A 12,613-nucleotide genomic window follows, 5' to 3' on the forward strand; every position below is an offset into this window, starting at 1 on the left:
ACTTTGAAATCCTTTTGAAGCGGCCTGTAGATGCGACAGTTATTTGTAATTAATCAGTCAATAAATAAGGACGTTAGTTAAAATTACATCATATTTTTCTTTCCTTCTAAGTCCTACTTAAACTACAGCGCTTTTCCGTCTCTGTTGCTGCCAATTTATTTTGTGGTAATTTTCCCAAACATTCGTCTTGCATCTTTTTCCCTAATGTAGCAAAGGACAGTAACGCAACGCAACCACACTACGCAAAGCATCATTTGCAGGGGATGGCAATTAAGTTAAAAATTGGTAGGTAGCGACCGTTTTTGGTTCTTTATTTTGTTAATAATGTAAACTCACCAAACTAAGATTTTTTTTCATTTATAATTATAAAACCAACTGATAAAGAAAAGAAAAAGTAACTTTTAGATTTTTTTGAGTATTGTTTTCATGCAAGGGGCGGTTTTTATTTAGTGTGGTTGTAAATACATACAAATTACTTATATTAAACAATTCCGTTTGTGATACGTACTTTCAAGGCGTTATAACGGGGAGTTTTATTTTTAATAGCGGTATCACTAAATGAGTGAGCGAACTCAACGAATCATTCGAATGAACGAATTTTCGGCTGGCTGGAGGGGCGAAACCGGTCGTCCACCTCGTCTCGTTCACATTCGAATCAATCTCGCTCGCTCGCTCGCGGGGAGCGCCGTGACTTTTTTATAGTCGCCGCAAACTCATCGACCGTTCCGATCGAGTCGCGGCAGTCGCGTCCCGAAACAAAGGATTCCCTTCAAAAACATGTAAATTGTGACACAAAGCACGCATATAATACAGTCTAGTGTCCCAACAGTCCTTAACAAATAGATTTGGGGCTGTAAATAGTCTTCCCATCGTCGGAACGGGGCGTACGATATTGATATCGACCTAGTGCGCTAGTGTTTATGTTTAGTAAAGTGCTGGGTATCTTTCGGTGTTTGTTTTGCAAACAGTGAGATAAAAGTATTACCAGTTAGTTCGGTTATGTAGTGTTGTTGTGCCGAAGATGTCAGTGAGGATGTGGGTGTTGGCGTTGGTGGCGCTGGCGAGTGCGGAGAAGCCAGCCGGGGAGTCTTTTCTGAGCGACATCAGCCGCACGCTGCGCTCGGAGATGGACAACGTGCTGAAAATGGCGGATGTGGTCTACTCCCGGCCCGATATCAACACGACGTACGTGGCCAGCGTGGAGTTCGATATGAGAGCCATGGGGCCGCTGTACAACCACACGGGGGTCGTCATCGACGTCATTGCCAACAAGCAGGCCTACCCTGAAGGTAAGTGTTTCAACTGGCTGAACTTTAGCAGACTTACAGCTTCAATGGCCTGGAGACAAAGCAGCTTTGGAATTCCTTTATATGGACAGTTCTTTACATTCAGTCATTTATATTGTGAATCATATTAAACACCTTATGAATGCCTGCATACACTCCAAATGAAATCATAATTAATCATGGGAAGTCGGATTTGTAACACATTCTTTAGCCAAACTTCATAAGCTTTTATGTGCCTACCTACTTATTTCATTTGATAATTTTTTGGTAATTTTGCATTAAGTATAATAATTTTATCAGTTTACTAAATTCCCATGTCAGATATCCTGTGGATTCAGGCCTGCCTTCTTCTATTTCATTTAATGGCATGCAACTGATGCAACCAGTCACTATGTAACTATTTCATCATTATGGAAATACCATTTAGGTCATCAGGAAACATACATCAGCAGGAGGATACACAGGGAAAATTACAATGTAGGTCTCTTCTTCTACGTCAAATTACTCTTGGCAGAGGAGTTGTGGTCATGTTGAGCAACGAATGATTCTAAGCCAGTTCTCCCTGGCAGATGCTTCTCTGGCACATGTGTTAAGTGGGTGTCGGTAAGGGCTTTTATCTGATCCGTCCAACGAATTGGGATGGTCCCCAATGACATTGAAATTGTAGGTAGTATGTACTACCTAATAAATAAACAAAGTAACTGTCAATAAATCTTATAATTCTTCTTCTCAGCTGAACATACATGTACCTCTTTTCTACAAATAAATAAAATAAAATTCTTTTATTTGCATAAAATATGGTACAACAAGGTGATATTGGAAAGTTTTTCCTGTACAGTGACATATTTTGCTAATAAAGCATGCAAATATTTACTTAAAGCTATATGTAGGTGGTCTTAGCGTCGGTTGCACCATGGTTGCACCAAACCGTTTGTCACCATTTTAGTGTTCACAAAATTTTATTTAAAGGTGGCCACGACACCCGCTAGGGCATAGCAGTAGAAGAAGAAGAAATTTTATTGCATGGAAAGTTTCATAGTTCTCTGTTGCTTAATTGTTGTTGATCAGTCCGTTAATTGTAGTTGGTGCAACTGGCCCGTACTCTGCATGATATTTGACAGCTTAAAGTTTAATGAATGTATACCCAAAGGTGTAAAATGCATCTTTTTGACTTTGTTGTATTCATAATTTACAATCATCAATCAATTACAATCATAATTACAGCCAATTATAGTGACTGGGTCAGTAAATTGCTTATTTCTAGCGTTAGGGGATTATTTGCATAATTTGCGATTATGCACAGTTGCACTTTGACTGCGCTTCTTGGATGGCTGCATCTGGGGTAACTTTCACTCCTGCAATATTATTCATATTGCAACAGAGTTATGAGACCTACTAACTAAGTTTTATTTTGGGATCAAGTAATTGTATGAAAATTATTTTGAGTGTTTCTTTTCAACAATTTTAATAAACAGTAGTAATTCATTACACAGAATACCAGTACAATTAGGAAAGAACCAAATTAAATTATTAGGTAAATGTAAATATCAAATCACTTCCCAATATCCGATAATTCTTCTATGAATTATGGGTAATTTTTGAATTTACTGCTCAAATTTTCAGTATTTCCCAAATACATACTTAGGATTTTTTTACGTATTCAATGGGTTTTGGGGTGTCAAAGGTGAGTATAAAACACCTTTTGAGTTGCTACATTTCTATTCATCAGCTATAGGTACTTTGATGATGGGAGGAATACACGAGTCGGCCCGAATCCACGTCCTAGCACGGAACAGGTTTGTCTGGACGGAGATTGTTAGCGTACCGTAGCATACGTCTCTGACGACGGCCTGGATCGTGCCAGCGCGTGTATTAGAGCAAGCTCAACGAGCTTCTCAATCCCTCCCTCCCCGGTGTGACCAACGCTTCTGCGTCCTTGCAGCAGAACTGCTGGCTGGCGCAGTCACTTAACGGTAACGGTATCAGCTATAGGTACTTTAAATGCAATGCACAGTATAGACTACAATGGCGGCTGGCTGTAGTTGCTGTAAGTAAATATTCAAATAATATGGATTATTATGGACCAGCCTTGAGCCAACCTCTGACACATGGAAGGTGATGAAAAAAAAAAAAACATATATTTCCTGTATAATTTGAATCATTTGTTTGTTTGAGGAAAATCACTATACCAATTGATTTTAATTATGCTAAGTACATAATTACATTAATTATAATTACCTTCCGATGAAATAATTTATGATCATGATTGGGAGCTCAAGAAATTGGTCATTCTTTTCATTGAAAAAACTCGATATACCTAACCGCTTTTTTCTATTGTCGAATAAGTTTTTGAAAATATTTCAGCTCCTTTAGATAAAAAAATGTGAACTGAATTATGAAATCAGTATTTAAATCTTTTAGGGATTTTACATTGACAATGCAAAACGGGAGACAAGTGTACAGAATAGCAGGGGGGACGGCGGATGTACGCAAATAGCGATCACCGCGACACCCATATTCTCATCACACATGCATTCAACCATTCAACCGATGCAGAGTTATTACTTTCTGATGTGCTATAGGTATGTATGTATCAGTGGCGGCGCGTCAAACATATCCATAGGCAAGTAATTTGACTTTACATATTTCCTTTACAACTCTGCTCAAACGTCCAAAATTAGACAAGCCGGTGGGAATCGGCTTTTATGGACGCGCTGCCACTGGTATGTATGCAATTATTGCATTTACTAACATTCAGCTTCGACCATTGGTAGACCTTATGGCATTGAAATAGGGTTCATGGATTGTCAGTTATGTATATTATTGTATTATGAGTATTATGACACTGCTTTATCATGCCTTAAGATAGTTAAACTTGTCTCACTTATCTACATTATCTCGCAAAAAGATAAAATGACACTGAATTTATTTTCATTCCTACACAGTCGTTACATGCCTACAGTCATTGATTTGTCCCATTTGTTAAATTAAGTTTGAATGTGTGGGAGGGCCTCGGCGCTCCCGTTTGGGGCAATTTTTATGAGGTCTGTCTGTGATCAGATCATTATTAGCTTTCGACGCATTTGAATTAGTAGATTATCAGTGATAGATTGAGATTATACTTACAATTTGTTGACGATATTGAACAGGTTGGCCCCATAAGAGTTACGAGAGTCAAAAGGTTAAATGAAGCTGAATTTTTGAAGAAGGTTGAATGAAACTCTGAAGTAAAAATTAGAGATGCACCGGATATCCGGTTACTATCCGGTATCTGGCCCATCCGGTCATTATTTTACTATCCGGCCGGATACCGGATAGTGACTTACTATCCGGACGGATACCGGATAGTAACCTTGGTTGATTTCGGAGTAAACAAATTGGATTTAAGAAACAGACACGGTCATAATCGTACTTGTTTATTATTTTAAAACAATTTAATCATTCTACTGACTTGCACGCGCACTCATTTCGAACCTAGAAATGAGTCTGCGCAAACGTTTACTAGGAAACAGGAACAGGTCAAACCTGCAGAATACTAGTGTCCGACCGAAACATGTTTTTTTGCCGAAACCGAAACCGAAACCGAATGTTCGGCTTTGGCTCTAGTTTCGGCCGAAACCGAAACCGAAACTTATGTAGACTTGATAAAATCGTTGAAAAAATGTCATAAAACCGCTTTTACACACATATATATATATGGGGTTGTCGACACCCAATGTCCTTGAAATTGATGTTACTTAAGCAGTTTTTTTAAGAAAATTACTAAGACCAAGATAATTCTGCAATGATTTTGATAACGCACGCAGTACAAGTGTTATTTTAAACGTCAAAACTTCTATGAAATTATGACGTATTAATAACATTTGCACTAGTTGCACTGCGTATGCAATCAAAATCATTGCAGAATTTTCTTGATCTAACTCTATTCAGTCACCAGTCAAGCTAACATGTAGATACAGGGTCAACCAAAACACCAACCAAAAACGCGAGCGCAGCGAGCGCGAAATTTTTTGTTAACAATATCGCAAGGCCAGATCTTCACCTGGGCCTAAAAGTCCGAAGTGCCCCAGTGAGGCGAACTTTCATACGAAGTCAAAGCCGTGCTTCAGGCTTCAGGATAAGTAGTTGAGCACAGACTCTAACCAATGTCCAATGTATTAAAAAGCGAGACCGCAGTTTCGTCGACGTTCGACGTTCGACGAAGCAAAAGTTTTTAGGAACTATATATACCTACGAAATATCATTTGATATTTACTATTTGCTTTTCGGTGAAGTAGGCCAAGAAATAAGAAGTTATAGAGGGAAATGCTAGGAACACAATATTTGACTCCGTAACTTTGTTTGGACTAGTTAGGAGGTGAACATATCAAAAGTCCCCGGCCGTAGCCCCGGTGCTGGGGGGGAGAGGGGGAAAGAAGGTCTCATTTTTCGGTTTTTCACTAATATCTTGGAAACTATGCGTCTTAGCGACATGACTACTGAGACAAACCAAAAACTGATAAAAATTGTTACAAGTTTTATTCAGTCAAGTTTTTCGATATCTTGAATAGTTTTTGAGATATCCGCTCTTGAAAGTTTATTTAGGGCTTTAAATTTTATCTTGATATCTACATTAGTGAAGCTGCTAGGCTGTGTTTGGTATCATTTTCGTATAAATCGGGGATGCTGAATTCATTTTTGGTATCACATTGATACCATTCCTAAGAAAAAACATATAAACTTTAAACAACTAACTTTTTTTTTAAATTCCTCTTCACGCTTAAACCGCTCAACCGATTTAATTGTAATTTGGTATACAGATATTTCGAGTCCCAAGACAGGACATAAGATACTTTTTATCTCAATAATCATCCTTTAAAGTTGTGAAATGGAGTATGGGGGGAATTCAACTTCATCGACGAAACTGAATTCCTGAGGTTCATACTGCTTAAGGTAAGGTTTGAAGTCATGTTAGGTATCATTTTCATCTAAATCACAGATGTATACCATCCTAAATTTCACCTAAACCGGTTCAGCGGTTACTGACTCCCCATACAAACTTCCACCCCACTTTTCACATCCTCAAAAGATGCTTTTGGTTATAAAAACTATCCTATGTCCTGTGTCGAGACAAACTATTTCTGTACCAAATTTCAACGAAATTGGTTCAGCGGTTTAAGCGTGAAGAGGGATTTTTAAAAATATATATTTTTTTAATTTTGTTTTTACTTCGGAACAGTGTCAATGTGATACCATAAATGAATTCAGCACCCCCGATTTATACGAAAATGATACCAAACATGGCCTAACAGCATCACTGATGTAGATATCAAGATAACATTAAAATCCCTAAATAAACTTTCAAGAGCGTCTATCTCAAAAACTATTCAAGATATCGAAAAACTTGACTGGATAAAACTTGTAACTAATTTTATGAGCTTTCGGTTTGTCTTAGTAGTCATGTCGCTAAGATGCAAAGTTTCCAAGATATCAATGAAAAACCGAAAAATTCGACCTTCTTACCCCCCTCTACCCCGCAGCACCGGGGCTACAGCCGGGGACTTTTGATATGTTCACCTCCTAACTAGTCTAAACAAAGTTACGGAGTCAAAAATTGTGTTCCTAGCATTTCCCTCTACAACGTTTTTTGAGCATTCATTTCCTGACCTAAAGGAAAAACATCGTGAGGAAGCCGGACTAGTCCTGATAAGGCCTAGTTTACTCTCTGGGTTAGAAGGTCAGTCTGATGGCATTTAGTTGTCTATTGGACCCCAGGCTCCCATTCCCATTGCCACGGCTCGGCAAAAATTCCGAGATTACGCGAGGAAGATGATGAGTTTTCTTATTATTCTCTTGCCCAGGGCCCAGTAACATGCGACAGTGCTATCTCATTCACTCCGATACAATTAGACAGTGTACGCGTTATAGGTATTGACAGCCTCTTAAGACTGCGTCGGCCGTCCAGTGGCGCCCTCATTAGTGGAATTGTGTTTTATAATAAACCAATTAATTTCTGTACCTATACATGAATCAGTATATGTAGATATTAATATTGTTGTCCTACTTATTCCCCAACTGTTGGTCTTTGTCCGAAGTACCATTTTTTAAGTTTCGGCCCGGCCGAAAGGTTCGGCCGTTTTTTGGCCGAAACCGAAACTACAGCCGAAACATGATTTTTTGGCCGAAACTGGCCGAAACCGAAACCGAACCTTCGGTCGGACACTACAGAATACGCACCTGAAAAACCAAAATGTAGGTATAGTTCCGCTGGCCGAATATTCGGCAGCCGGATACCGGATATTCGGCCGATGGTCAGGCCGAAAATCCGGTATCCGGTATCCGGTTCAAACAACTATCCGTTGCATCTCTAGTAAAAATGTCTTCAAACGACCTAAGATGCCAAGATACCCTAAAACCTGGATGTGAGTTGGGCAAATTCGCGCAGATTCCATAGAATCCGCTCTATGGTATAATAAAATGAAATTGTGTAGGTATTTTTTTTTTTTTTAGTTTATTTATTCACTTTATATTTTTATACAATTTTTACATGCATGCCACTATTGAAAACCTCTAGGGTTTATGTAATAGTTGGCGAGATCGCGCGGTCCACTCCGCGTTTGCTTAATACTATTATTACATCTATTACATGCTTAGTTGTGGTTCGGTAAACACAACTTAATCTATAAATATCAAAATCTCTGCTTCTGTTTTATACATTAATCTAGACTTAGGTAGTATTTTTTTAGGATTGGCATACATTTGCCGTGATTTTCAACAATGTTAATGAGATCGTACTGTAAATTCTTAGGTAAGGTGTTTAATACATATGGGAGTAGAAATTCAGTTACTCTTTTACCGTATACATTGTTACTTTTTGGTGTTGTATATGAAGGTAGATAGTCTAAGGTACGTAAATTACTGGAGCGAGTTTTTTTATCTAATGAGGGTATGATTTTACACTCCTCTGTTACTAAGGACAAACAAAACCTATCAAAGACGTTAATAACTTTGCAATGTTTAAATAGGCCTTTTTTATCATTTTTATATTTTTCTTTAATTTTATTCGGTACAATTGTTTTCAGAAGTGCTGTTTGTAGGTTATAGATTTGTTCCAAGTAGGTTTTGTATGTCCGCCCGTAGCTTGTGATACCATAACATATAATTGAGTCGGCAAGTGATAGGTAAAGCATACGTAGTGTATTGTATGGGAGTTTGTATTTGAGCAATGTTAAGTTAGCCATGACGGATCTAAGTTTTGAACATATGTGATCTATGTGCGGTCCCCAATTGAAGTTGTTATCTATAATTAGGCCTAAATAGGTGTGGTGGTTGACAAGTTCGAGCGTATCGCATTTACAGTTATTGTTAGGGTTATGTAAGCAGTAATGTGTGTGCGCTACGATGTTAGGGACCCGTATTTCTTTAGTGTATGGCGATCGTATGTGGATAATTTTAGTTTTTTTTGCGTTTATTGTGAGACCTACGTCATGAGCCCATTTGCATAGCAAGTCGAAGTTATGTTGCATGATTTTTTGAGCTTCGAGTAAATCATGATGGGCAGCAAGTAAGCACGTGTCGTCAGCAAATTGGTATACGGAACCCTCGCTAAATATATTGCACATGTCGTTAACATAAATCAAGTATTCAGTTGGACTGATAATGGAGCCCTGCGCCGTGCCTTCTTCCATGCGCAGCGGGTCGCTGAGCGCGTCGGCGATCTTCACCCTTGTGTATCGGTTGCTATGGTAATTCTGGAACCAGTGCAGTAAGGGTCCTTGTATACCATTTTGCTGTAGTTTGGAAAATAAAGTGCTGTAATTCAAAGTATCGAATGCCTTGCTGAAGTCAATAAAGGTGGTAATTACATGTTTACGCTCATTTAAGTAGTCATTAACCTCGTTTGTAAATTTGGTCAATAATTGAGAGGTACTCCGATTTTGTTGGAAACCATATTGTTTGTTATTGATTATATTATTACTATTTAAAAATCTGTTTAATTCACTCCCGATGTATCTCTCAATTATTTTGTCTATACATGGTAGGATCGTTATAGGTCTATAATTATTGCAGTCCGTATACGGACCTTTTTTGTGGATAGGGCGTATGATACCGACCTTTAACCTGTCGGGGAAGGATGACGTTTTAATACAGGTGTTTATTAGATGAGTAATTAGGGGCGTGATTTCGTTTGTGATGTATTTTAAGTCTGAAACACGAATTTTGTCGATGCCAGGGCTTTTATTATTATTAAGTTTTTTTATTATATTACATACGGAATGGTTATTTGCCTGCCTTAATCTCATAGTTACCTTAGGAATATTACTATATAATTTATGGTTCAACAGGGGCGAGTCACACAGACCACATATACTCTTGACATTATTTCTGAATTCGTTTGCAAAAATGTTGGTTAACAAATCAACATTATTTTTGAAATGTTTCGTAATAATTCTATCGACGCTTTTACTTATTCTACCGCTCAATCTGTTAATAATATCCCAAACTTTCCGAGAGTTTTTGAAATTAACACATATTTCGTTTTTTATATAATTATTCCTAGTGTTCTCTATACATTTATTAGTTTTATTCCTATATTTATTATATAACAGCCGTTTTTGTTTATCGTTCATATCTTTACGCCATATGTTATATAGTTCCTGCCTTTTATTACACATATTAATTATTTTACTATTTACCCATTTGCAGGTTGCTCGTTTACTCAAATTATTTTTTGTTACATAACTACATTTATTGTATGTTTGCGTAAATTTGTCGTAAATAAAGTTCATAATATCGTTGGGGTTATTGAATGTAAGGGCGGCACTCCAATCGATTTTTTTAAGTTCACAATGCACTTTTTTATTGTCTAATTTGTTTACTAACTGTGGCTGGTCCTTTTTGTTGTCGATATCGGCTCCGCAGGTGATTACGCAACCGGTTATCAGGTGGTCGGCGAGCGCGTTGTTGATAACGGCGGTGTACACTTCGCTGCACTTTATGCTGCGCACGAACACATGATCGATGCATGATTTCGTTATAATCTCGCCTCGTTGTTCTATTCTGGTATATTGGTTAATTCCGCTTTCCATTCCAGCTTCGTACAATTTATTGAGGTATTCTGTGGTTGCGGGAGAGCTGGACTTTAGGTCAATGTTCATGTCACCTAGTAACACGCAAGTGCTTCGAGGTTGGAACTGTGACAGAAGCTGTGATAATTCTTGTGTGAATGTATTTTTATGCAGATGAGGCGGTCTATACGTGATGACAAGGTTTGATTTCATACCATGATTATTTATCAGTTCTCCTGTTATGCATTCAAAACTTGCGGTTTTCGTTGGGTTTCTGTGGAAGTGTACTCTATTGTGTACATATAAAATGATGCCTCCCCCTCTCTTGTTAGTGCGGAGCTGAGTGTACATGTCGTAGTCTTGTAGTTCGAACATCTGTTTGCAATTATCGGAGATGTTGGCTTCTGTTATTGCTATTGCGTGTATAATATGTTGGCTGCTAAGTACTATTTGTTCGAGTTGTGAAAAATTCTTGATAATGGATCGTATGTTTACATGTAGTAGAATAAGGTTGTTACTTCCGTTAATACTTAGGTTGAGAAAGTCGGTCCACTTGTCATATGTTGCTTCATTAATGTTTGTGCTATCCATTTAGGTGTTATTTATTTAAACTAATATAAGGTGGGTTCCTAACAGTCACAATAGGTTTAATTATTAGTCGACATACCTGGCGCCTGACTGCCCCTTAAACGATTTTTTATTTTGTCGATATCCTCCATAGATCGGACACTGATAGTTTTTTCAGACTCGGATTTCCTGACGAGGATTTGCCCGTCCTTAGTCCATACATATTTGCACAAGTCGGTGTTTTTTAATTCCGTCTTGGCTCTCCATAACAAATATGAGTTGTAGGGCGTCAGTGGCTCACGTAGGTATATTTTTGGTCTGGCTCCTTCGGTGCTGTGTCCTCCTGTTGATAGGGGTTGATTTTTTGCTGCTTCGAACCACCGCGCGCGACATCCGTTGCGCAGTTGTACCATAATGATTGGTAGGTGGTGATGACTGGCAACTCCTTGTCCTTGCGCTGGTCGTGGGCGCCTTTTCTTACGGAATACCTCGATTATATCGTTCGGGTTACATTCAATTTTTGTGGCTATGTTTTTTGTAATTGTTAAAACGTCCTCGTTCTCGTTTTCTTCAATTCCACAGATTTCTAGGCTGTTCGCCAATTGGTTTTGTTCCACAGAATTCATTTTTTGTTCCATAGCTTGGTATTTCAATTCTATGTTTTTGTATTTATTTTTCATGTCTTCACAGGTGTTTTCAAGTAGTTTTGTGGTAGTTTCAAATGTTTTTAGTTTCACTTCATAGTCATCAATTTTATCGGAGTAAAATTGTAGGGTACGCTCGAGTTCTTGTTGTATGATTTCTCTGATTTCGCGGCGTAAGTCGCGGGATATGTTTTTAACTATAGCACTGGAGGTGGTGGTGGCTATGGTATCAGTGTCGGCGTCAGTATTGTCATCGTCCTCTATGTCTGGAACTATACACGATACGCGTTTAGGTTTCGCACTGCCCGTGCACGTTTTACACTTCCAGTCCACGGAATCTGTTTGGGACAGGGCACTTAGTTGTTCATTTGTTAACGTCGCACATGTTCCATGTAACCATCTGAAGCACTTACTACACTGTATGCCTGGACACTTTTTCGTAATGTTTTTCGGACATTTCGCACATTTAGTAACCATGGTACGATAATTTTACGTTTCAAGTGATAAGCGGCGTAAATTGACACGTTCGGGTAGTTTCGCATCGGGCGCGCGACTCTTTAGGACCGCAGTTGTCATTACGTATTCAAATTAACCTACACGTTTTTAGGGTTCCGTACCCAAAGGGTAAAACGGGACCCTATTACTAAGACTTCGCTGTCCGTCCGTCCGTCCGTCCGTCCGTCTGTCACCAGGCTGTATCTCACGAACCGTGATAGCTAGACAGTTGAAATTTTCACAGATGATGTATTTCTGTTGCCGCTATAACAACAAATACTAAAAACAGAATAAAATAAAGATTTAAATGGGGCTCCCATACAACAAACGTGATTTTTGACCAAAGTTAAGCAACGTCGGGAGGGGTCAGTACTTGGATGGGTGACCGTTTTTTTTGTTTTATGGTACGGAACCCTTCGTGCGCGAGTCCGACTCGCACTTGCCCGGTTTTTTGATTTAAAGGAACTGAAGGTTAGAGAAAGTAAACACTTATCAAGTCGCCGTAACATCGAAGTAATCATGTACGCGTTGTCTGACTCATCAGTTTCATTACCCGTACTGATTACATTATCTC

General features: G+C 38.6%; 1 protein-coding gene across 2 annotated transcripts in view; it reads left to right on the plus strand.

Annotated features, from left to right (window-relative positions):
* Positions 1–530: 530 nt before the first annotated feature.
* The window catches only part of LOC134667540 (prominin-like protein), a 494,736-nt gene continuing 482,653 nt past the window's right edge, over positions 531–12,613 (plus strand). For both annotated transcript variants that reach the window (XM_063524964.1, XM_063524965.1), the window contains exon 1: positions 531–1,289. In XM_063524964.1, coding sequence (XP_063381034.1) covers positions 1,022–1,289 — 268 coding nt within the window. In that variant the 5' untranslated portion in view covers positions 531–1,021. The remainder of the gene's footprint in view (positions 1,290–12,613) is intronic.

The sequence above is a fragment of the Cydia fagiglandana genome, chromosome 9 (genome assembly GCF_963556715.1).
Source record: "Cydia fagiglandana chromosome 9, ilCydFagi1.1, whole genome shotgun sequence".
Classification (NCBI taxonomy): domain Eukaryota; kingdom Metazoa; phylum Arthropoda; class Insecta; order Lepidoptera; family Tortricidae; genus Cydia; species Cydia fagiglandana.